Below are 26,919 nucleotides of genomic sequence, written 5' to 3'. Positions count from 1 at the left end.
GAGTTTTGTGCTATTCATTATCATCGCATACAAATTTTTGGAATGGGAGCAGAAATGGAAGTTTGAGGTATATTATGTTCGATTGTTAAATATTTATAATAGTTTAACGAAGTGTTCATCATAAATAATTTATTTTTTATTTCCTAATATATCTTGACGACTCTTTCGCCTTGTGGATGCTTGTAATTGAGCAATGGTTTATCGATAAATTAATTTGTAAAAAAATAGAATTTTCGAAAATATAAGAAAAAAGATTTTCATCTGGGTAGTTTGCCAATAGTAGATCCTGAAAAGTTTTAGATTAAACTTTTTCAATTAAAGTTAGGGTAGTGCTACAAAAATAAGTTATATAGTATTAATATCATTTTATTTCTTATATATGAAATTATCTGAGTATTTGCCAGTGAATTAGATCACAAGTTAAATAACTAAATTTTGTTTGGCAGGATAGTTCAAATTTTAATTGATGCTGAGTTCCGTCGGCAAATAATGAACGAACTTGTAGCAATATATTCAATCAAATTTACAGCTTTTAAGAATCAATAAATAATTGCATTCTCTGACAAAGCGCGCATATTCCAAGCTGTTAGAGTTGAACCGGAACTGTCATTCATCACCATCTGTCGAGTGGAGGCTGCAAGCATTAGGACAAATAGGGCATGGCTGTGTTTGTGGTGGATGTTATCAGGACGTAGCTTTGTTATCATCAGCGTTTGTAGGACTCGTAGGAAGATGTCCTGCCAATGCCCCGTCCGTAACGGGATATGCCACCCGGCGGGAGATGGGACAGATTACAGAGCCGTTCATGGGACGCGAGGTGGGAGCCGTTCATGGGACGTGAGGTGGGAGCCGTCCATGGGCTGTCTCTTATACACATCTAGATGTGTATAAGAGACAGGTAGTGAGTGTGGTGAACTAGCCCGTAGTGAGTGTGGTAAACTACCCCTCTATATTGAGTGGTACAGTGTAAGATGTCATAAGATGTTGAACATAATGAGTGATTCCCAGTCGGTTAGTACAGGAATTATATTTAAAAAGTATATGAAATTGAATTTTTAGATAGGTGTATTAGAATCAGATTCATGTCATAAATGATATTAACTCATATAAACCTTTTAAAATATTATTTACTAACTCGAAATATGTTTTTTCTTTCCCTGGTCTCATCCCACTCCACACACACCGCCTCCTCTACCGAAAATGATATTATTATTATTATCCTATTGCTGAATAACTACTCTCTTCATAACTACTTCATAATAACTACTCTCGAAAATCTCTTCACGGACAATTAAATACCCCCAAAAAATTTTCAATCCACGTCTGTTAAATTTGGACATAACTCATGCTATTTAATTCCACAAAATGTTCATACTGAACGAATTGGCATTTTTACGAAATTATCCACAATGACGGATTTCATCCGTTTTAAATATTTTATTTACAAATTCTTCAAAAATACGTGATTTGCGATTATATGCAATCTCATGGTTCAAAATGTAAACAAATTTTTGTTCAAAAATTAATTTTTATCGGCTAAAAACCCCGTTTTTGTCATATTTTATTTGGAAAATCGATTTTTTTTACATTTTCCGACTATCCGCGTGCGTGATACATCCGGCGCTGCCGCCGCGCTCTAATTTCCAAAAGGCGCCCCCCCTGCCCAGTCCCCCCTCCTCGCGAATGGTTACAATGCGCCCCCTAAAGCTTTCATGGCCCAATACATGGCCCTGAACGGTGGGGCCCTGCCTCACCCAGCACTTTTGGCCCACGGGGGCCTTCCGTTGCCCCCTCACCCGGCGGCCCCGTGGACTCAACCGTTGCAGCAACCGCATGGTCACCCAGAAATGGCTTTTAAAGCGAGCCCTCACCCGGAGGCCATTGCGAGGTCAGTACCTTATGAATTCTACAGTTTTTTACTTGTAAAGAACTAATTGAAATTTTTTAAAATAAAAAAATATAAAAAAATGAAATCTCTACAGAATCGATTGATTCTTTAGGGCACTAAGTGTGCAAAATTGAAATTTCCCTCAAAAAAAAAAAAATTTAATTGAAATTGCCTTAAATTTTCATGATATTCAGAGAACTGGTCAGTCGAAAATTATTCAGCAATACAGTACATTGAAAGGTTTTATTACATCCAGTTCTTTGGGTCACAGAAACATTTTTCGATTTCCATTTTAATTGGCTGCGATTTTTTTTCTCTTAGATCGTTGGCGTGCCGAGCTTCGTACGATGAGGTTCTCAAGCAGCTTGACAGGTGAGCAACGTGGTAGTATCATAAATTTTTAACGAAATAAATCGTTCAAGATCTTATGAGTTTGATTAATATGGAACTAGATATGCACTCAATAAGAATAGATAACTCTCGTATAGAAATAAACTCTTTTCGCAAAAGAGTATCGTCTCTCTACGGGTGTTATTTCTGCTCTATATATTCTTTACTTTTAACAAGAGAGGTACGAAAAAACGTGGTACATGGTAATGCCACGAAATCCCGAACAGCGCTTAATTTCTGGGAACCTTTTACGAAACGACTTGTATTCAATATCTTTTATTTGCAACGCAACCCAGGATATAACTTAATATCAACAAACACATCAACTGCAAGAACACGGTAGATGATGTCATTGAAAAGTTCATATGTAAAGCCCGTATTTAAAGGCGTGCGTATCCATAATATGCCGAATGTATCCAGAATACGTCGTGCGTATCCAGAATACGCCGAGTGTATCCAGAATACGTCGAGTGTATCCAGAATACGTCGAGTGTATCCAGAATACGTCGAGTGTAAGCAGCAGTGGTGAGGCAGAGGCATAATACGGAGGGGACCGAGCAGTTACAGGGCTAATTATGGTAATGCTCTCCATAATATTGCTTCTTATGTTACTCCTTAGCACTGTTTTGTGCTGCTGATAACTGCCGGTGGGTGAGCGGGGCCAGGGAAAAGCGAGCTGATTGCACGGGAGAAGGATAGAAAGTGGGGTGTTTGGGAAGGATTCCCGAAGCAAGAGGAGAGAGAAGTGAATAAAATGGAATGAGATGTAGGAGATTGAGAGTGTAAAAAGTGTAAAAGTGTTTCTTCTGCAGTGTAAAAAATTAGAAGAAAAACATTGCGTCATGTTACCAAAGAATGTCTGTAAATTTTCCTGAAGCAGATCACCGTCCGTGATTCAGTTTTCCCAAACTCATAATTTATGCATATGTACGCATATGTACGCATAATTTCTCGGGATGCATTGCGCCTAATTCTGATATCTTTGCCATCAAAGGCTACCTGATTTCTAATTAAGTCCACCCATACGCACAACGTACCTCACACAACTCGCGTGTGGTATGACGCTCTAAGTGGCGCACAAGAGGAAGTCCTTCAACGCACATCGTGTAAATTAGCGAAAACGATGACGGGTCGTACGTCGGGCGCGCGTACGGCAGCGTTAACAAGGCGTATAATAACAAAGCCCCTCGTGTTCATGTCACGGCTGCACGCGGATACCCTACACTATTGCTAAGCGTTTGCCGACGTCGTAGTGAGTAATGTGACGGCGAAGGCGTTGTGTAATAATTACAATTGTCGGTGTGCAAGTCGAAGCAAGCGTTGTTTCTCGTAAAATCTCTACAGAATCGATTGATTCTTTAGGTTGATCGATTAAGAATTGCCAAGAGTTGCCAGGGACTGATTGTTCTTTTAATACGAAAAATTGTCATTCCGAATCCCGTCATCTCACATGTGGTCATCATGAACCCCTATTTAATGCAGTTAATAATTTTGGAACGAAATTGCCGTAATTAGAAGGACGAAACGGCGGCATACGAAACCACCGGCATACGTGGTGGCGGTATACGAAACCACCACTTGAAACGAAATTTCTATATAAGTCTGCATTTAAAATTGAAAGGAAACTCGAAATTTTTTCCGAAATAAAGTTTACGTTTCTAAAAGTAAAAATAACACTTTAATTATTTAATGTAATTATTTTTTGTGCGTATTTTTTTATTTATACCTTTTCGGTGACATTCTTCAAATGCACAAACTTTCACAATTCATAATAGATTTTCGTTGAACGTTCTTCTAAGTCAGAGAAATTAGCTATTGATAAGTATTGGTCTGCGGCAAATTGAAAAAATATGATCAAGATGATGATTGGGATCCAAAAATCAATTGATAACGGATTTGCTCTTTTTTACGCTTAAAAATGCAGAATTATTTTAATTCAAACGATGATTTCTTGGTAAAAGTGTACACGTTTATCACCAGTCAGTCACTCCCTGAACAATGTCTGACTCCAACAAGGTTTGAGCAATCATGCCAGCTAAACAATCCAGTGCAGAGCGAGCCTATGGGCAGAATTCGCACTTATAGCAGCCTCCATAGGCCTATACACTGGCCCAAATTCAACTCTTTATTATGTTGCAGATATCGAGTTATTTTGTATATAAGCTTCGGTGATTGGTTTTGCGATTAGGTGGGTGATCAAGTAGTAATAAGGGTTCCGATCCATTATGTTGATGGAGGTGAGAGATTGGACTGCGCCTACAGCTCTTCGAGGATGAAGGGTGTCCCAAATGAAGGCCCAAGTTGGCAAGATTGATTCTGAGGGGCGGATGGAAACACCTCGAGAACTTCCACGCCCAACCCTTTGCTTTAACAAACACCCATAGAACCTTGAGGGGAAAGCCACGTTTGTTTTTAAGCCATCGTGTTGCGGTAGGCTTTATATTCACTAACACGTGTGAACAAATAGAGAAAGGTGCACTATTGAAGTACCGTACCATTGCAATTCGGGTGGAAGTTAAATTACGAATAAGCTAGAATACTGCAAAACACGAATGCAATTCTCATGGTCGGAGTAAGGTATGTAAAAAAATATGAACTCGCACAGATGTATAGAAGAAAACTATGAATAACTGTTTCAAGTTATCGAGATAAAAGAATAATTGAAATAGAAGTATGAAATGAGGACTTTTGTCTAATCGAATAAACTTTATAGCGCAAGAAATGAACTGACTGTACCCTATATTTCGATGTACCATAAGAATTCAGTAATAAAAAACAAGTCAAATGGAATCTATGTACACAATAAGAACTTGAAAACTTTCGTGAGTGTGAAGCCCTCTCCAAATATAGTACACATCAACAGTGTATATTAGTATCGAATAATTTTGCATGAATTAACCGCTTACTTTAAAGACAAATGGGAATAGTTTCATGTATGAGCAGTTTGTTTATACTGCAAGTCATGAGCTGTGCAAGTTATGGAGTTGATAGCACCAGCTTATAGTGTAGTGCTTTCTTACACCATCCTTTTTTTTCGTTGGTCATCTCGAATAATCGCCCCTTCTCACGAATCTCGCGCCCCTTTTCCATACTGGTGCAAAGGCTCAATTTTTCGTGGATACAGCCTTGAACTGGGCGGCTATTCATGCTGCCTATAAGGTGTTAATTTCTATTCAATTATTCATTCAGGTCATCCATCGCAAGCCAAATACAAATGTCTGTCGTGAGCAGGATGTTTCAGGCTGTACCTAGAACGATGATTTTAATGGCACCGTCTTGTCGATAGACATTTTTGGTCAGCTTGAATAATCTGCCATTTAATGGAGAAGGAATGGAGGACACGAACACTGTGTTTTTGGCCATGTTTCAAGTTCATGCGCTACTAGAAGACCGTAGAAGAACAATTAAGTTAACTTTAATATCTTGGATTTAATTAAAGCAGACGAGAATAAATTGATCACTTCCACTTATATTATTTTTCCGGTTCCGTTCATATTAATTGCATTTAATTTTGTGTCTTAACTTGCTGAGTCATCACCAACTTGGGCTACTTACTATTTTTCAGCGAGATTTGTATTGTAATTCTTACAGATTCCGCGAGGATCAAAATCGATCGGACAGGATCTTGGGACTGGATCGAGAAGAACGGGAAAATCTTGATAGGGAAACTCCAAGTAAAGCGAACGGTGAGTGGACTTCAGACGTTCCTAATTTTAGGAAATTATTAAAATAAGTGCAGTAAAAATCGCAGGGATGAAATGAAAGGAGGGATTATTCTCCATAAAGTTGGTCAAAATATATAAGGTAGATATTTAAAATTTTGGGCCTAGAATTAATTTTGTTTACTGTCTATGTTGTTGTTCTCGACCTTGAGTATATCAAACTGGTAGGGAGCAGGACGAATACTGTAAGTATTTATCGCCAAGTTTTTATAACTGCAAGGTAAAAGCGTCGCCTAAAATTTTGAAATAAATAAATTCTCCAACTATTCATTTGTATTAACACAGAATACATCTTTTTCAAACGGCAAGGTTACGCCTAAGACGACATCCTAACTGGATTCATGTCAAATTTAGCCTACATATACAAATGTTTTTTTATTTGTCACAACCATCAGGCTACGGCGATGCGGACGTCTTGAACCTAAGCAGCAAATCAGACTCACACGAAGACCTAAGCGAAGCCGGCTTAGGGTCGCACAGGGCAGGCAACAGCGAGGACGGCGAGCGTGACGGTGGTGAGGCCGGCGGAGGGCCGACCGTGAACGGCAGAGGCAGAGCCGATTCTTCGCCGTCACCACTAAGGGATTCTTCCAACTCGAAATACTCGAACAACCTGACCAATTTTAGTGCTTACAATCACCATACTCTTCTTGGTCGGCACCCACAGCTACAGCCCACTGATGATGACCACGAGAAAGAGGAAGGGCTGTCAGATAATGACGATTTCGACGATAAAAACGGTAAGTTTTAACTATGTTGTATGTTGTACGTGGATGTTAACTATGTTGCATGTTGTACGTGGATTCCTTCAATCATTCAAGAATCATTTGGCAGACTGATATATAAGTACATTAATTTTGCGCGGTAAATTTTCACCAAGTCGGTCAAAGTGTGCAGTTGCATTTTTCTAACGACGCTCCGATTGCCCAACGAAGAACTCAAAGAGACTGTAATCAATAATGAAATATTATTGATAGCATTTCACACTTACCTAATGGTTACATTAATTAAAATCTGTGCGGAGGTGATCACATAATTCCGTGTTAATTTCTTGCTTTCTTTTCCGTGAATGAAGACACTAGCGACCACGACGACTTCGACTTCACGGAACGCTCCTTCAAATCCCCATTGAACAACAACAACCAAAGCACTAACAACAACAACATCAACGGCAACCCGCCCACCAGCAACGGAGGTTTGTTGGGCCTTGTCAACAGCAGCAGCGGCGGCAGCAGCAACAGCAGCAGCAGCAGCACCGGCAGCATCATGAAGTTGATGCCTACAGCACCTGAGCGACTGGACGAACGGTTACATCCATGTGAGTCGCGTACCTTTTATAGTTGGCTATTTTCTTTACTTTTAAATTCCTGGTAAATTTGCGACTTAAGCAGCCAAGTGATTTTAATACTTTTATGGTCTTAATAAGCACTTGTGCTTGCGTATTTTTTGACGATACTATAAAAGTTGAATTTGAAATATATTTTTTTTTGGAGATGGAAGAAAAAAAACTCATTATTCACTGCAGTGAGTGACAGAGAGCGCATTTTCTCGTCGACGAAAACTTGAGGTCACGGACAGACGGACGGACAGACAGACAGACGGACATGACGAGCACAATAAGGAATTTTTTCCATTAATGAGAAAATGCGCTACAAATTTTTTATTATGCCGATACAATTTACCGTTTCATTGGAATAGCTCAAATTAAATGGGTTGTGGTATACAATTAATGCAAAATTTCGTGGTATTTCAAACAAAAATTTATAAGTTATATACACGAGATAAACTTATTTCGCGGCTGTAGTTTACCGTTTCTTGTAAATAGTTTTTAAGTAATTTTTTAAACTAGGTTTTAAGGAAATTTTTATGGACGCAAACAAATAAATTAAACTTGATTCGCTGCAAAATTCAGAGCAGATTTAAAAAAAATATAACTCAGTACTCACTGCAGTGAGTGACAGAGAGCGCATTTTCTCGTCGTCGAAAACGTGGTCACGGACGGACAGACGGACAGACAGACAGACAGACAGACATGGCGAGCACAATGGTGCATTTTTTCAATAAATGAGAAAATGCGCAAAAAATTAATCATCCTTAATTACTCATCACAGTGGGCCTGCCCCTTGGAGGAGCCCTTATGGGGTTGGGTCTAGGCGCTGGTGGGGAGGGCGTTCCCAGCGGCCTCCAGCACTCAGGGGGACCCGTTGGGGGAGCAGGAGGAGTGGGTGGAGGGGATGGGGTGGTGGGGCTCGCAGGTCCCCCGCTCTCAAGCCTCGAGAACCTCCTGGGGAACATTCAGAACCTCCTGAAGGTGGCTACGGAGAGCGTGCGGCATGAGGAGCGTCAAAAAGGTCTCCAATTTTCTTTCAAAAACTTGACCTTAGGATTATTTATTATTAGTAGGAACGTGTTATTTAAATGAAGCATATACGTAAGATGTAATCTGAGAAAATAAATACATAATTGAGGATAGGATCACCATAATTTTGTAAATTTATTTATGTATTTATATTTATGCTGATATCAAATCGAGACTAGATATTAAACCAAATCTTTTGAGACTAGCTCGTAAACCAAATCTTTGACACTTTTGCATTCATAAAGAAGAAAATGCGTATTCATTTCTAGTTGAGCGGGATTAAAGTGTAGTTTTAACTTAAATGAGATTGCAATAAGTACCTAGTCTTAAGAATTATACAAGTCATTGCGTACAGAGGATACAGCTGAATAAATATCACAAAAGTTGACTTTAATCGAGCAAATCAATCCTTAACAGAACAACTGCGGACAGAATTTCTACGCCAGAAAGATATCAAGGAGCGACTTGAAAAACAGCTCGTCGAGGACGAGAAGCAAAAAGGTAAAAAAGGCTCATGAGCATTACGATAAGTACATTATATTGAAATTTTGTCTCTTACCAAAAATAAGATAAAAAATAACCAAGAGTACCGAAAAGATTCCAAAAGTAAACAAATATAAAACACTGTTGAGGTTTATACCATATTTATATATGCTATATATGTTATATATGTTTGAGGTTTATAACATACCAATGTTTACAATGCATTGGTATTCTTCCAAAAGTAAACAAATATAAAACAATGTTAAGGATTACGTATGTTTACAATGCATTGGTATTCTTCCAAAAGTAAACAAATATAAAACAATGTTGAGGAACACGAATGTTTACAATGCATTGGTATTCATGATACCTAGAGCTGTACCAGCGACGTCTGAAGCGTGAGCGCCGCGCCAGAAGACGACTGGAGGAAGAACTGACCGAGAAACTGAAGAGGTTGTCGCAATACGAGCCTAGCGGCGTCAAAGAGCTTCTCAAGACTTCAGGTGAGCAGAGAAATATATATTATGTGCAATATTAATTAATGGTGTCACCATTAATTAAGTCATCTTGGTCGGTAGCCGATGCTTTCCCACCCGACCACCCAAAATTTTCGCAATTTGTCGCTTTTCGCTGCTGCAATGCTTGGTGATCTTAACCACTTGGCCAACTCGAGCTTAAACAGACTTGGTTGAGGTCACCGAAGCTGAAAAAAATTCCTTGGATTTTTAGTAACGGAATAAAACCATCAATTAGTTCTTGAAAATATAAATGGAGATGTTTCAACTACCATATGGAGAGCAAATTAGCTTTAAAAGACTTTTCGAGGCCTTGCTGTAGGACGGCATTATCAGGAATCGTCGATGTTCAAGCAAAATATTAAATTTTTGATAGTTCACAGTTTATTCGATGAAAAGTTTACAATTATGTTGCAGGAGGGTATCTTGCCAAGTTTGGAGTGCATCCACTTGCCAGTCAATTTTATCAAGTTCATTCATTAACTTGAACCGTGTTTTGTTGGAAGAATAATTTAAATAATAAGAATTAATAAGAATAATACTTGAATTGAATTAAATTATTGGAATAATAATAACTGAATTCTTATTCATAGGAATTTTACGATGGTTCTGTTTGGGGAAAGTTGGGTCCAATGGACCAAAAAGTTAAATTGAAAATAATACTATTGACTTCCTTTATAGAAAACAAAATGCAAAATGAAACATAGCATCAATTCCTTTGTTACAATCATATCTTGATGTTATTGGGCATTTAGTAGGGTTGCTTAGAACGACTTTGATGTCTCCCATGCTGACTGCAGATCCAAGATCTGATACACCAGGAAATTAAAAACGCTCCGTATTCTCTTCTCTCTACGACGTAAGCAAGATATTTCGAATTCGTTATCTTCGCATTTTTCTTCGTTCTCCAGCCAAGATGATCAGTGAAAATAGAATATTCAAAATAGAATAGAATAATAGAATCATGGAGCTTTCATTATCTCTAAAATGGCAGGAAAGATTTTTGAACTTTTTTCCTGCACTAATTCTTCTTCTATTGCATCAGATGAATTCTGTATAGAGATGAAAATTTTCTTCAGATGAAGATGACCAAGAGTCAGATATCTCCTTCAGCGAAAATATGGTTATGAACGGACATTAATTTTCATATTGGACGGTCCCGACTTGAATAATAGGAATGTCCTGGGACGTGGACACTGTCCCATTGTACCTCAAACCAACATTTAGATTCGCACTACATTTTAATATCAATGAATCAAGTAACTATACATCTTATGTAATTAATTTTGAACCTATTATTTAGCAAAAAATGAGACATGAGAGCTTTAGTTCGCAAACTGAGCACTCTTATTACATTTAATATGGATAGCAAATTATTTAGTTGCCTTTATTTTACATTACCTTAAAAAATGTAGCTCACTGAAGAATGCAGGACAAGGCAACACGTCGCTCTATCACATCAATCAATGCACTAACTTAGACGCACCAACCACCTCAAACTATTGTTATATATTATTATTGATTAAATAAAATAATTGACGTGTCCCACTGTAACCCCGCTTTCCCCTATCAACGAGAAGCGGCCGGGGCTATGAACATCGATGGAAGAACTAAAAGTCGCGTTAAAGATTTTAATTAATCAATAGATGTGATTAATATCTTTGCATTGATATGAGCTCATTTTCCCGAAAAAATTTGAACTATGTTATAATGTTCCTTGAATAATCAGACTCGATAATGTTCGGTATCTTGATAATATCAAAACAATTATAACGTGTTCCTTTTTTCTAGTGCCTGACTATAACGTAATTATTAATTTGCCTAGTTAACTTAAACTTAATTAGCTAAGAATATAAAATTTTATTCAAAGTATTGAATTCACGACGTATAGTAAAGAAAATAATTCCTTTGAATAATAACCTTTTTGTGTCTTTAAGAAAGCACCTTATTGGACACACATTATTTTCCTTTCATATTCTAAAGAACATCAACTTCTCAAAACAATGATCCTCTGCTAGAAAAATAAATGATGAATTCATTTGAAAGGTGCACGTGAAGTGACTTTTTCACGCGCGCATTTCTAACAGCCTCACAAGTTTCTTTTTCTATACAATAGTCGGAAACATTTTCTTTGGAGAACTCCAGACAGGCGCGTCAGAATTTTCCGAAGCGGCAACAAATGGAGAGGTATCGCCGAACAACACTCTTGCAATTAAGCAATCATTCTGACAAAGTTTGCAGCATTTTTGTGCCCATCATCGATCCTTCGTCTAATTAATTCTGCTCGAAAGGTTTGCCTTCTTTTCTTTTGCTTCGCCTGACGAGAGCGTGCTTCTCGATCAACTCTTACCCTACGCAAAATACAGTTGCAGTATCGGAGGCAGTTCTTTGGAAGTTTGTAGGCCTTGAATTGGCAGAAACTTTTAAAAATAATAATTTGTACCTTAATCCTAAAATGTATTGATTCTTCAAGATACATTTTTGTATTTAACATATATTCTTAAAATCGATTGCATAACAATAAATTAAATTACAAGATGAATTGCTTCAATAATCCTACAGTGGGTGCAAAAAGTATCTTACGCAGAAGAAAAACTTTATTTAATTAAAGCTTATCCACAAAACAACACAAAAAAACATTATTCTAATGTGAATTTACAAGGGAAATACATTTATCAAATCAAAAAATAATATCATTAAACGTTGACTTGATAATTGCAATTTTGTAAAAGTTAAGGTTCAAAATAATAAAGTTTTTCCTTTGTGTTGGATACTTTTTGCACCCACTGTATTTTGATTAAATGAAATACTTATAAGGAATATTTATTTCAATGTAATCATCAATAGACTTATAGTCTATGAATGGGCCGCCTCCTGCCATGTACGGTGGCCCTAAACACGCATGCAGCGGCCCCAAGCGTGCCATTTTTACCCCAGACCCCTCAGATCCGGGGTAGAATTTCCTTAAAAATCATCCAGGCCCTTAATGATTCTCCGCAATTAACAAAAATTCCCTGGAATAATTAGGAAATGATCTCGAGAAGAAGACCATTGCCAGGGGAGCAGAACAGGAGACGTTAGGCCAGGTGATCGGAACTCATTTCAGTATTAGTTATGCGGTAATAAATCCTACGTAATATAATGCGGTAATAAATCCTACGTAATAAATACGTACTACGTAATAATAAATCCTACGTAAAAACATTGGGTAATAAATCCTGCGGTAATAAACCCTACGTCAATAATGGAATAAGAAAGGAACAATGCGGGATGAACTGATGAAATTAAAATACACAAGGAACAATTAATGTGGGTTTGGAGGAATGTTCTGATAGCACTGAATATCAATTAAGAGATTGATACATTGATGATACACTGTCGATTGATACATTAATTAAACTGATGCAACCACTCCGAATGAGATTATCCGTTCACAATAGTGCTGTTTTAGACAGATTTCTTAGGTAATTTTGTTTCTTTTTAGATCGGGACATTACTATGAACGATACGTCATTATTCACATTATTTCAAACTCACTCTAAAATAAAATACAATAATTAAACTGATGCAAGCACTCCCAATGAGATGATGCGTTCACAATAGTGCTGTTATAGACAGATTTCTTTGGTAATTTTTTTTAGATTGGGAGATTTACATGAGCGATGTGTCATTATTCGCATTTTTTCATGAGTTATTTTCAGTCGAAAATAACTCCTCAGACTCACGCAAATCTACATTATCAATAAACACAATAAAATCTAAGTAAAATATCTCCAAATCTACATTATCAATACACACAATAAAACCTAAGTAAAATATCTCCAAATCCCGCACCAGCAAGCAAAAGGAAGCGAACTCATCAGTACAGCGAAGGCAGTCCCACGTATGGCATCACTTTTATCTGCTCAGGAAAATGAGAAGCTGCTTCTGAGGTTCTCCCGAGTACAACAAAGCTAAATTGCGCCACCTCAGATGTGCTCATTTTACGCCTGCGAATAAATTGACGAATTCCGACAATCCTCTTAGGAGCGCTAGCCTCTGTACGAGCATCGCATTAATTCTTGAACGAGCATCACATTAGCAGCCTTATCAGCATTACTTTAGCCACTGTATCAGCATTACATTAGCCGCTGTATCAGCATTAATTTAGAATCTGTATCAGCATCGCTTTAGCCACTGTATCAGCATTACTTTAGCCATTGTATCAGCATCACATTAGCCGCTGTATCAGCATCACATTAGCCGCTGTATCAGCATTACTTTAGCCATTGTATCAGCATCACATTAGCCGCTGTATCAGCATTANTCAGTCTGGCGACTAGGAGAATAAGTGGACCGTGCAACCTGAAGGTACTTAGTGATTGATTTTAGTGCCTTTGTTAAGTACGACATTGTGCGTCATGATCGACTCATTGAGATTGCTGGATTACCACTGTCTCTTATACACATCTAGATGTGTATAAGAGACAGGCATCACATTAGCCGCTGTATCAGCATTAATTTAGCCATTGTATCAGCATCACATTAGCAGCCTTATCAGCATTACTTTAGCCATTGTATCAGCATCACATTAGCCGCTGTATCAGCATTACTTCAGCCTCTGTATCAGCATCACATTAGCCGCTTGATCAGCATTTCATTATTCACAGTAACAACATCACATTAGCCATTGTATCAGCATTACATAAGCCGCTGTATCATCATCTAATTATTGGCAGTATCATCATCTCATTAGAAATTGTATCAGCATCACGTTGGCAACAGTATCAGCATCACATTAGCAACCTTATCAGCACTACGTTGGTCATTGCACCAGCATTACTTCGGCCACAGCATCAAATTAATGACTTCAAAGAACTGCGAGTCTCCAGGAATGGTTCTTTTGGGAAATTGAAGACGAAAAAAATGTATATCAGCGAATATTTTGAAGAAATAACAATATCGTAAAATATTGCCGCTGAATCGAAAATTAAAAGTGGAATGTTTATCTTGGAAAATTATTCCGTATGATGTTGAATTATACGTTGTTGAATTATGCACCCTTTTGATGCTAAATTGAAACAAGTGTTTGCCAATGGCGAAAATATCTGTTTCCACTTCACACACCGGATATTTTCTTAAAGCTGACACTAATAGTTCCCAAATTACTGAAATTATAAGCTGAGGGGAAAAATGAAGAACGAGGTTTGAGATTCGAAGAGCAGAACAAGCAATCCCATTATTGGAATGAGAACAGATGTCTGATTTGCATACCGTTCGGTTAACGAAAAAACGCGAATTGGAATTTTTGGGCGTACGCATCAATTCTAGAAGAATCACTACGTTATTTATTTGGATTCACAATAGGTATAAAATCTCAGTCATTATCTATAAAGACGGCTTTTCCATTGATGAAAAAGGTCACAAATTCAATACATGCGGAAAACGTTTACTGAATCTTCTTAGATTAAAAACCTGTCTCAGATGTTTTAATTTTTTTTCTCATTTATTGGATTTAAATAATGTCCTATTTTCCTTAAGATGTGATGTCTCTACGGAACAAAACTGATTACATTCTAATAATCAGCAGAGGAAATCATCATTAGAGTTGTTACGTAGCGTTAACATTGAACATTTTTGCAACTAATTTTTCTCTGAGATCTTGAGCTCGCAAAATTAAGCAAAAAATCAGTCAGACCGACGGTACATTCAAGATTGCTCAATTAGGAGATTCTTTTCATCGGCATTCACTGTAATGAATTCAGCAAAGAACAATCAAAAGTCGAATGCAAACTTTTATGTCTTCCCTCGCTCGGTTCTCGCGTCTCAATTGCTGCGCTCCAGCGAACTGATTTTATTAATCCGTCTTTTATGAACTTGATCTCTCGACTGCAAGTTTTTATTAGGCTTTCCCGGCATTCTTTTTCCTGAAGTTGCAAAAAAGATCTGCCTTCACGATTATTCTTCCTTATTTGTATAATTTTTTATTATTATTTCGACGTCAATGTGGTTGTGCATATCAACTATGTATATTTCGGTTATTATATATAATCATTTCACTTGTGGTTAGAATACTAAGATTTTGCAATATAATCAGAAACATGATTTATATCGCCAAATTTTTGTTTGTTCTGTAGCCCTCATGCTTGACAAAACTCGATTAAACAAGATCAAAACAGAGGTGCCAGACTCACCGGAAAGTTGGGAGTTATGGAACAAACTTTTTGGTCCAATAGTTCCATCAGTTTTCCGGTGTTACCTTTTTTTAATGCAGATTAATTCTTGCTCAGATCGAACGTCACCCTTTGTCATTCCTGGAACGGAAGTTTTTAATTTGTATCTCCCCAGTTATCTTGCGCCTAGCCGCCTGTCTTTTTCGATCGCACGATGCAATTTTTTAGCTTAGAAGCTCGGGCCGATGTCGTGGGACGGGAACTTTGTTCAGGGTTGGGTTAGAGTCTTAAGGTATAGGGGTTTTAAGGTATAGGGGTTTTAAGGTATAGGGGTTTTAAGGTATAGGGGTTTTAAGGTATAGGGGTTTTAAGGTATAGGGGTTTTAAGGCATAGGGGTTTTAAGGTATAGGGGTTTTAAGGCATAGGGGTTTTAAGGTATATGGGTTTTAAGGTATAGGGGTTTTGCAAGTAAGGTTAAAGGCATTTCCCAGTATTTTAGACTTGATTTCCCTTCTGTTGAGATTATTACACTGGTTTTGGCGAATTTAATTCTGTTAAGTAACATATGTGGAGCCACATTTCTGTGCAAGATTTACATTCCAGGTACCATATGATTGAAATTTAGGTCAAATGGGTTAGAGAATTGATATTAATAGTTCAAATCACTATTTGAACACAAAGAAATTTACAAATTTTACGTACAGGAAAATGTAACTGAATGATAAAAAGTGACCCTTTAACAATTTTACTTACAGAAATTATAACGCAAGAGAGCAGAAATGCAGCCGTCGCAGCAGCGATGGCCGCTGTTGTGTCCGCTAGCGGCGGCCTTGCCGTTTCCTCACCGTCTTTGTCCGCCGGTGGCCACGGTGGCGGAAATGGACTCATGAACGGCGGGTCCGGCGACAACGGCTGCAACAACGGCGGATCTGCTGCCGTTGCCGCCGCTGTGATGGCTGCCGCTAGCGGTGGAAGTTCAATGGGCGTGAGTGGAATTTTGACTTCCACAGCTGGAGGTGGAGGTGTGGGATCGAACAACATGGGGCTTCATCTTCCCCAACCTTGCGTCACTTCCCCCAAGAAGGAATCGCATCGCCACAGCCCCAAGTCTTCACCCGAACTCGACGTGCGGCCTCCCCCAGTCTCGGGTGAGTTTAAATTATTTTATTTGTTCGTCCGCTAATTCATTAATTAATCTATATTATGTATAAAGTTGGAAAAATCTCAAGTGTTGAAAAGTTTTCACTTTACTGAACGTAACGTGAAACTTTACTTTATTGTTTCTTTCACTGACAAAAATGGCCCTTGGTAACCTCATATTCGAAGTTTTATGTCATACAAAAAGTTCAATTCGAAAAAGTCAGAAAAACAATGAGAGAATCATTGATAGGAATTACGTTTTGGTCTTTAACAAAACCTGTATTAAAGAACTACTTTACCTCGCCTATAAATATACCCAACAATTTCGTGCCTGCCTTTGATCGTATGATTCTATGATGTAGATGGGAGTTAAGATCATGCATTCAATCCTTTAGAAAAATTTGTAAAATGAAATTTGAAAACAGAATGGACGTTAATTAAAAATTTTCTTTCAAATGCTCAATATTGTGTCGCACAGGCATTCAAGAAGCAATAATATTACTCATTGTTGATTTAAATTCGTTCCGCTGCAGTGTTTGAAGAAACACGAATGCCATTAGAATGTCTAGTCTTAATGCGAGCGTATTTGGAATACTGTATCAAAAATACACAGCTCGACGGCATGGTAGCAAGATCAATACGCCTCGGTTGACCCGGGGATATGTGGCAGCGAGATAAGAACTTGGTAAAATTATAATGTTTACACGACACTCAATGCTGCTCGATGACATCTTGTTCGGCTTTGTTAAAGAGCTGTTCTGCTAGTGATGTTTGACCGTCACTCGCAACTCGTGTCGATAAGCCACACAAACAAATCGATTAAACATTATTTATATTCCCATGCACTTTGTCTAGCATTTGTGTGTAGCTCTTTGTGTTATTTAATAAAGCTGTGGAGTCAAATTTTATTAAATATATTTTAAAATATATATATATTTTATATATAAAATTAAAATTATTTTTTATATATAAAATATATTTTTCATAATAAATAAAGCGCAATGTGTCAAATTTTTGCTTCAGTAAATACTCATTATATTGTTAACCGGCGATCCACTGGAGATAAATATTGATCAGGTGCAAACGTCCCACGAAAAGAGTTTTTGCTAAAGAAATTGTACTCCCTTGCATTCCTATTGTACATAAAGTCAATGTTTTTGTTAATGTACAATGGCCCTGCAGCTTGCGTAGCGTGAACGCAAAGCTCCTTGCGGTTGCTCCTTTAGAGTTAACCCGCAATCACCTTCGCACGAAATTACTTCAAGACTCGTTAAGTTTAACGAGACCAACGAAAATCTTGACTTAAGTTCCCATCAAAACGATAGCAGAAGCAATGGTCAACTGAAGGAATTTATATTTAAGTAGCAGAAGCCTCAATGAGTATTCAAACGCAGGCTCGTGGGTGCTTATTTATTCATCTATAATTCACAAGATTTTCACATGATGTGCATCTATAATTCGCAAGGTTTCGACATGATATTCATCTTAAATTCGCAAAATTTTCCCATAATATTCATTTATAATTCACAAGATTTCCACATGATATTCATCTAAAATTCGTAAGATTTTGATATGATATTCATCTATAATTCGTAAAATTTTCACATGATATTCAACTATAATTCACAAGATTTTGACATGATACTCATCGAAAATTCGCGTGATTTTCACAAGATTTTCGCATGATATTCATCTGTTATTCACATCTATAATTTAAGTGATCAGGTTATGGGACACTTCGAAGCTGGTTGTCAGTTCTCATGTTATTTGTTCATTTTACCGCGGTAACGACAAGTTTTACAGCAAATTTAATAATTTTACATACGAAGTGCCACAATAATGGGAAATTTGACGAATTATGGCGGTATTATGGATCGAAATATATAAATTAGGTTAATAACAAACAGACCGAGAGTTGACGAATCAAAATAATTAAAATGAGAAAACAAGACGCGTTTATGCCTAAACGTCTTCCTTGTTATCACAAAAACATGCTTGACATTTTCCTGGCCTGGAATTCTTGCAAAGATGGCCGGCCACGAAGCGGCCTTGAAACGAAGGCACTGAGGCATACCCGTGGTCAGCCAGCAAGGAACCTGCACCAGACATTTGTTATTTATGGTTCTATTGATTTACATTTGGACTTTGCTTTGCTCGAAAGAGCGTAATGCCACTTTACACTTTACGTCCTAATCTGCAGGTTACGTTTATTGCTGGCGCGCTTTAATGGCCTTGCGATAAATCAAGGAGACTTGAAAACCGGCCGCGGAGTGGACTGGGGAGAAGCAAGTAGTAAATGTAAGATGCCTTGCCGATAGCATCTTGCCATTGCGGTGCCATTGCGCTGAGCCTGCCGTGACCAACGACTGCTGGCTCATTCTGCATGCTTTTTCTTGATACATAGAAGTTAAATTCCACTCCGATATAAAATTAGTCGAAGACTATGTGAAATTTATAATTCTATATATATGGATATTGTTTAGATCGTCACTATCTGTTCTATGTTGTTAAGAATTTATTCTTTAGTGATCGATTATTTCTGATTGCGATAAAGTAAGAATCAAGAGCGGGCGCTCTAAATTAAATTAAAAATTTTATTCATATCGGAATATTTATAATCATTAAACACATTCTTTTTTGCATAGAAAGTATTTCTCCATAGTGGCTTCGTTAGAGCAGCAATCAATGACAAGCGCGCGTTGACGCACTATACTTATAGGAAAATTTGTGTTAGAGTTTTATAATACAATATATTATTTGTTGCAATCAACATATTCCTTGGTAATCGTAGACTTTTGACTACAATAGAGCAGCAATCAATGACAAGCGCGCGTTGACGCACTATACTTGTAGGAAAATTTGTGTTAGACTTTTATTATTTTATAATACAATATATTATTTGTTGCAATCAACATATTCCTTGGTAATCGTAGACTCGTGACTGCAATAGAGCAGCAATCGATAGCAGGTGCGTGAGTGTTCTCCATGCGCGCTCTCAGCTTCCCTACGCCGGAAACGCGCACCCTTCGCTTCAGTGACCCTTTAGATGCTCAAACTCGATACGCTGGAATAAACTATATTTTTTGGCAATACCACAAGACTTTTTCATTTCATGCACAAAACAATCAGTCTGGCGACTAGGAGAATAAGTGGACCGTGCAACCTGAAGGTACTTAGTGATTGATTTTAGTGCCTTTGTTAAGTACGACATTGTGCGTCATGATCGACTCATTGAGATTGCTGGATTACCACGAACTGATCCTGAGAATGTTAATACTGGAGGCACTACTAGTCGAAATTCATATATTCTCATAGTTTTCATCCGTGTGATTCTCAGGATTTATATAACTTGAAAATGCATTGAACATTGTGTTTTGCAGTATACTGTTCGGTGTAAATTATATTTCGACTTGAAACCAAACCAAACAACCAAATATGATGAAACCAAATATCTTTTAACCGTTTCGCTGTAGGTGCCTAATTGTTGCTGCTGTAGCAACTGCAGCAAGCATAAAATGTGTTATGAAAATTGTTCACTGCTCTGAAAATCACTATAATTGTCATTGAAAACTATATATTTCCTCACTGAAAAACGTGGCTGTCTGAGGCGAAAGTAAAGAAAAAGTGTAAGATGTATATTGTAAGTTATGGTTACGTTTAAAAATCAGGCAAAATGGCTGAACTTTAATCAAAAATATATCCGATGCGTTAGATAGCGATTTTTTTGTCCGTCTTTACAATTATTGTAAGATTCATTATGATATTCCTATCATTTTTTAAAAAATGTATTCGTCACCACCTGGCTAACTGAAAATACTTTACTGTCCTTTCGTACCAAATCTGCTCACATCCGAAATGCCGTCTCTACCTGTACCGCGAAATTACCTGTACGGCGAGTAATCCTTGAGATAGTCAGTAAAGCAATGGATTTTAATGAGTTGCGCTCGAGCATTAATGTCATTTGCCGTACAAGTTGCGCTCTGATTTACGGTGGCATTAAAATCTCCGTACATCATGAAGTCTTTCGTCCAGACGCGCTATAAATTCATAGCTACGCAAAGCCCTATTTGGGAAACCTCGGCTAACACTGAGATCGTATTCAATCGTAGTGACACATGCCCGATACCAGAGATTATTCGTGAAAATAACGAAAACGATCATTCACGAGTAAAAAGATGACATGATGTTTGCAGCTTATGAAATTATTTACGGAAAAATATCATATTTATACGGGTTCAACTGAAATATTTCTACATTGAATTTTTTTTAAATCTTACATGCAGGTTTCAGGCCGATTGTTCACGAGTGTACGTAAAAAGACTACATGATGTTGCACCTTGTGAAATTATTTACGGAAAAATATCATATTTATACGTGTTCAACTGAAATATTTCTACATTGAATTTTTCTAAATCTCTGATGCAGGTTTGTGAGTTTGAAACGCTTTTTTTTTCCATGTCGGCAACAGATGAGCTTTTTTCGACAGCAATTGCTGGCCATTTGAATGCGGTAGCGTATTGCTCCGGCGCCGGGAAATTGCAAAGTGTAGATTGCTTAAGAGATTTGCGCCTCACTTTAAGAAATTACTCCATACCTTATTAAGAGGTGCGTATAATATTTTCCATGTATATCTTTCACTAACTTGCCGCGTGCTGGCAGTGTCTTATTGGCGAACAATTTAATGATGTTGTCGGTATCGAGGAAAATGCCAATGTTATATTTTCAAATGTTTTTCTTACAATTTCTTGATGATTTCAGGTTGATGCATTTCCGTTTTTAAAAACCAGGAAATAAAATTTGTATGAATTTATAACGTAAATTACGAAATGCACGAGTCGAGACTTTATTGAACTGTCGGACCTAGATGCGAAAAGATAATAAATTAAGTAGTTATTGTAGCAACACTGAAAAAAGTGCGTTCGAAGTTGAGGGAAAGTTTAATAATAAATTAAGCATTTGTTTAGAATAGTAAGCAAATAAAAAAGGCAAATTCTCTGCCGTTGAGAAACCTCGTCAGATCTACAATTGACTTAGGAATAGTGTAGCCTATAGACATTTACCCACCTGGCGCATAAGGTGTATTTAAATAGAACCTATTACCAATACAGGGGACGTGGCAATAATTCAGATATTATTTGATCATCTTTTCTTGCTCATGTTGACGAATATAAAATTGAGACAAAAAACATTGGTACTGAACGATATATTACCTTGATATCAATAAATTAATTAGTCATAGATATGAAACGTTTATCTACGTTGAAAAAGCGTTAAATATCCATAAATTCTGAAAATGAAATACGTAAATTTCATACCCAGCATCATTCATCAACATCAATTCGTCATAAATATTATAGCTAACTGCTGGGAAAAGTTAATCGAAGTTCTCAATTTTATAGGGAAGCTGAAATTAAAAAAGTGTAACTCAATACTCACTGCAGTGGGTGACAGAGAGCGCATTTTCTCGTCGACGAAAACGTGAAGTCACGGACGGACGGACAGACGGACGGACAGACGGACGGACAGACAGACAGACGGACAGACAGACGGACATACAGACGGACAGACAGACGGACAGACAGACGGACATACAGACGGACAGACAGACGGACAGACAGACGGACAGACAGACGGACAGACAGACGGACATGACGAGCACAATAGTGCATTTTTTCCATAAATGAGAAAATGCGCTAAAAAGAAAATAACTTCGATCGATCGCTTATAGTTAACGATAAACTCCCTGACATTTTGGAACGTCGAATCAGGCACGTGCAGTCAGCCTTTAAAATCATTTACGCGCACGACGACGATGGCTGCTAGAGCGCGCTCCGATTTATAGCAAGTTTCACGAAATTTTCCGAAAACTTTTTCCCTATCGAAGTTCAGAACCACCGTACTTTGGAAATAAAGGGGGCAGGAAGTTAACAATTTGAGTTTGACATTGGAACAACTTTTTTTTGCTTTAGAGTATAACGACTTGAGTTTGAAGTCGATCAGGATGGTATTTTTTACGAGTGAACGTTTAGTGTTCCGCAAATGGGGTATCAGAGATCAAGAAGGGTCGGCAAAAACAGCAACAGCATCATAAAAAGCTATTGAAGAAGTGGAAAATACTGCAGTAAGAACAACTATATAATAAAATATATAATATATACACTTTTAAAAATTTTGGAATTCATATCCGAAATCGGAATTCTGCTATCCGTCACTGCAAACAATTCTATTCGTACCAAAAACGGATTTCAGATTTTTTATCTACACCCCAAAAAACTTATAATTAAACAAAAAAACGCCCTTTTTTTGGATGCACTTAATCTAAAGTAATGCCATCGAAGCTTCAAAATGGTATTCCAATGCAAGCTATTACCACGGCTACTGCAACAGCTTTTACTGCAATAATCACTACAGCAAAAAAAAAAAATAAAAGAAAATAAAACCAACGCTTAAAACAGAAACAAACCAACCATTGGCTACCATGCACGGGCGGCAGGCTGGTTGTTGTTGCCGTGGCAGTACCGAGGCGTGGGGGCGGCAGGCTGGTTGTTGTTGCCGTGGCAGTACCGAGGCTAGAGGCGTGGGGGCGGCAGGCTTGTTGTTGTTGCCGTGGCAGTATAGAGGCGTGGGGGCGGCAGGCTGGTTGTCGCTGCCGTGGCAGTACCGAGGCGTGGGGGCGGCAGGCTGGTTGTCGCTGCCGCAGCCGTAATTGTCTCTCTGTGTCTTTGCTGCATTCCTTGCCGCACAAAATGGCCGCCACGACAAATTATAAAGTTCAACTTTGGCCTCAGAAGCAAACAATGGCTCCATTTACGCCTCTTAGTGGAGCGATTCTACATAATTTTTTCTTATAGATAATGGGCTTGGGGATTCATGGATCGAGGGAAGAATTTGGAAACCAATGAAGCGTATATATGTGTATTCTTAAAAAAATTAATGTTGAATTGAGACAATGCATTTTTTATTGAACTTCGGGTGATGAACGATCATGAAACTGCGTTAATCGATCTCAAACGACCATGCATGATAGGGATGTCTTCCGATTCATTACTTATCAATTAGTGCAATCAGTGGCGTGTGACTCAAGCACCTAATCGGGCCGATTTTCTCTTCGGTGAAATCAACGACTTCTGACAAGTTGATCGATTATCTCGGAGCATTAAACATTTTTAGTGGTTATCAAGCGCTGTTCTAAAATATCTCTCATGACTGTTTCATCCATAATGGCACAAAAATCGATTTTGAAGATGTATCACTATTGGAATCCTTAGAGAACTCATCGTGATGAAGATTATTTTGCAAACGAAAAGAAATTTTATATGAGAAACAATTCAATGTTATTTTTACATTGAAAGTCCTTTCGAAGATTGGATAATGTTAAGAGGACGATTGAAAAATTCTGAAACTTACTTCATTACATATTATAATTGATTCTATTGAAGGTTTGGTTCTGTTAGGACTATGATAAACTTACGCATAAGGACTATGATAAACTTACGGCTCCATGCAGTAGAACGGGTAGGACTGCTATTACAGTAGCACGAATCAGACCTCGGATAATTTCTTCTCTCTCTACAATAGCACGAAAAAGACCTCTGATAATTTCTTCAATTTCTTCTCCTTACCGTAGCACGAAAAAGACCTCTGATAATTTCTTCAAGTTCTTCTCCTTACAGTAGCACGAATGCGACCTCTGATAATTTATTCTCTCCCTGCAGCAGCAAGAATGAGACGTTAGATACAGGCAAATTGCAGAGGACTTTAATTCGCTCGTTTGGAGCTCTAATCCGCTGTGAAAGAGCGGCTCTTCGGTCCATAAATGTTCGGGTGCAGCAGGCATAAAAATCCTGAACTTTTTGTGATACTTCGATTGTTGGAAATACTAGAGAGTTCGCCTCTATACGCACTGAGCAGGCACTGGAGCAGTGAATAAAAAGAAGAGGTTTATGAAATAGCCTTCATTCCTCTAATTATTTATTAGTGAGTTATCCCATTCATGTGGACATACTCCTTTATAGACCCTATGTAAATTAAATAAACTATTGTTGCTGCTAGAATCTGACATGGAGAATTCAGTGTCCTATTCAGATTTGGGTGTGTGTTATCGACCCAAAAATCAAACTTTACAAATTTACGCCACGAACTTGTAAATACTTAGGGTATTCTTTTATTTAGCAATACAGCGGCGAAGAACATGGCAAGATATAATTGTTTGGCAAAACTTCCTGTAGAGAAGATAATGAAGATCCCGTATGGATCTTGTGTACTGACAGTAGGAAAAATAAGTGTTTGAATCATATTACTTGGTAGTTGAAATAATGATCTCGGCAAATCGTATATTTTCCATGAATGTATACGAGAATATTATTGCTCATGTCTGCTTAAACATTTCAATAATTTATTTCTGTTTCTTGTTCGCTGGAAAAAATGTAGTTTTTGCAATACAGTCGGTATTGTATAAATTTGACGTTCTTGAGCTTAAACATTTTTGGGGTAAAATATGACATTTTTGGGGTAAAAATAAATAATAGGATATTCGGGAGGAGAAAATACTATACGTATTTGATTTGTGAGGGAATAAATTATGCGTAAGAAATTCGTGAGGGTAGAATGTAATCATGAAATATACTGGAAGAAAAATTATTATTATACGACGCTCCTGAGAGTAAAAATTGAACAAATCTTCGGATAATGAATAACTGATCATAAAGAATGCGATTCACGCTTGTCAGCATATGTAGCACGTCAGTACTTTACGCTAGATACGGAGCAGTGAAAATGCAATATCATTCATGTTAATATAATTAACAGCGGTGAAAATTACACCAATACGTATTTTATTCAAAGCTCTTTGATTCATACACTAACGTATGTTTCCTACATAAGGCAGGTCCACTTTCATATCATTGTGGCTGAGAGGAAGTTTTTTACACCGCTTCGTGATCACACGCGACCTCGCAACGACCACAGAAGAAAGCATCTCATAAGATCATCAAAGGATCTGAAATTGACTGTCGATCACTAAAGGCATCTCAAATACATGGAATCATTTTTCATCGTGTCATGGTCCATTTTTCGACTGTAATCGATATCTTATTGTGAATTTGATTGAAACCGATCCGTTTCATTAGTCTTCGATATCTATTTATCCGCCAGTCATCATTGCTGCCAAGACAAAAATAGGAAAAAGTCAAGAAAAACGCGGGGGAACGGTTCTTGTGTCGGGGGTTTTGAACGCAAGGCGCATTTGTTAGCGATCTTTTGAGGCTAAATAAAGTTGGGGGAGAGCATCTGGGAGTTGATGAGGAGCACAATGCCACGGCCCGGATATCGAGTGATGGAAATATTCAATATTTTAATTAATCCACCACAATGGTTAGAAGCCGCTCATAGATTCTGCTGAGTCACACTCTTGAAATGTTGAGCCGCGATCACGACGAGGCAGCAAAATGAAACTTCCATGACGTTTTGCATATTTGCAATTAATGTTAATGGTCAAGGTATCGGTTTTTCAGCTTTCTGATGGTTTTAATTAGTCTGATTCTATTTATTCAACGAAAAAACTTGTGAGTAATTGATTCTCTATTGTAAATCTCTAGACCATTGCGTCTGGATCAGATGTTTGACTGTATTCATCGTATTCAGCCAGCGAATACCGATGAATTTATTCTTTATTGAATTACTTTTAATATACTGTCTGTGAGTGCGACTTACGAAAGTTGAAGTGAACGATAAATGAAATTTTATATCGGAAATAGTTTTTGCCGGTTTATGTATATGTAAAGGCGAGATTGTCTGCTGCTCCGCGGTTTTGACCTGAAATTGGTGCCTTGAGAGGCGTCTGAGACAAACATAACGGTAGCGTTACACTGTTACGGGAAAATTACGCCATGGAATCTTGTAGTATAAAAAATTTGTTTTACCAATATTTTCTAATATTTGTATTTATTCCTCCTTGCAGACGCTGCAGCTTCACTTTTCTTCAGCAAGTCAATGCTGTTCAACTGCACCGCTTGAACTGGTTCCGCATCCGCGGTCAGTGTCACACTTGCAGTCAGTGTCACACTTGCGGTCAGTGTCACACTTGCAGTCAGTGTCACACTTGCAGTCAGTGTCACACTTGCAGTCAGTGTCACACCTGCAGTCAGTGTCACACCTGCAGTCAGTGTCACACCTGCAGTCAGTGTCACACGTGCAGTCAGTGTCACACTTGCAGTCAGTGTCACACTTGCAGTCAGTGTCACACTTGCAGTCAGTGGCACTTAAGTCAGT

The 26,919-nt window shown here is 37.9% G+C and overlaps 1 protein-coding gene across 1 annotated transcript; it reads left to right on the top strand.

Moving 5' to 3' along the window:
* Positions 1-1,692: 1,692 nt before the first annotated feature.
* On the top strand, positions 1,693-26,704 carry LOC108669012 (bromodomain-containing protein DDB_G0270170). Its single transcript, XM_018156297.2, has 10 exons — positions 1,693-1,888; positions 2,210-2,260; positions 5,870-5,964; positions 6,396-6,740; positions 7,076-7,318; positions 8,112-8,351; positions 8,777-8,860; positions 9,217-9,345; positions 16,266-16,658; positions 26,609-26,704. The coding sequence occupies exons 1-10, from the start codon at positions 1,713-1,715 to the stop codon at positions 26,662-26,664; spliced, it is 1,812 nt and encodes a 603-aa protein (XP_018011786.1). The 5' UTR covers positions 1,693-1,712; the 3' UTR covers positions 26,665-26,704.
* The last annotated feature ends 215 nt before the right edge of the window (positions 26,705-26,919 follow it).

Source organism: Hyalella azteca, unplaced genomic scaffold (genome assembly GCF_000764305.2).
Source record: "Hyalella azteca isolate HAZT.00-mixed unplaced genomic scaffold, Hazt_2.0.2 contig6127, whole genome shotgun sequence".
In the NCBI taxonomy this organism is placed as follows: Eukaryota; Metazoa; Arthropoda; class Malacostraca; order Amphipoda; family Hyalellidae; genus Hyalella; species Hyalella azteca.
This window is presented reverse-complemented; position numbering and strand designations above follow the sequence as displayed.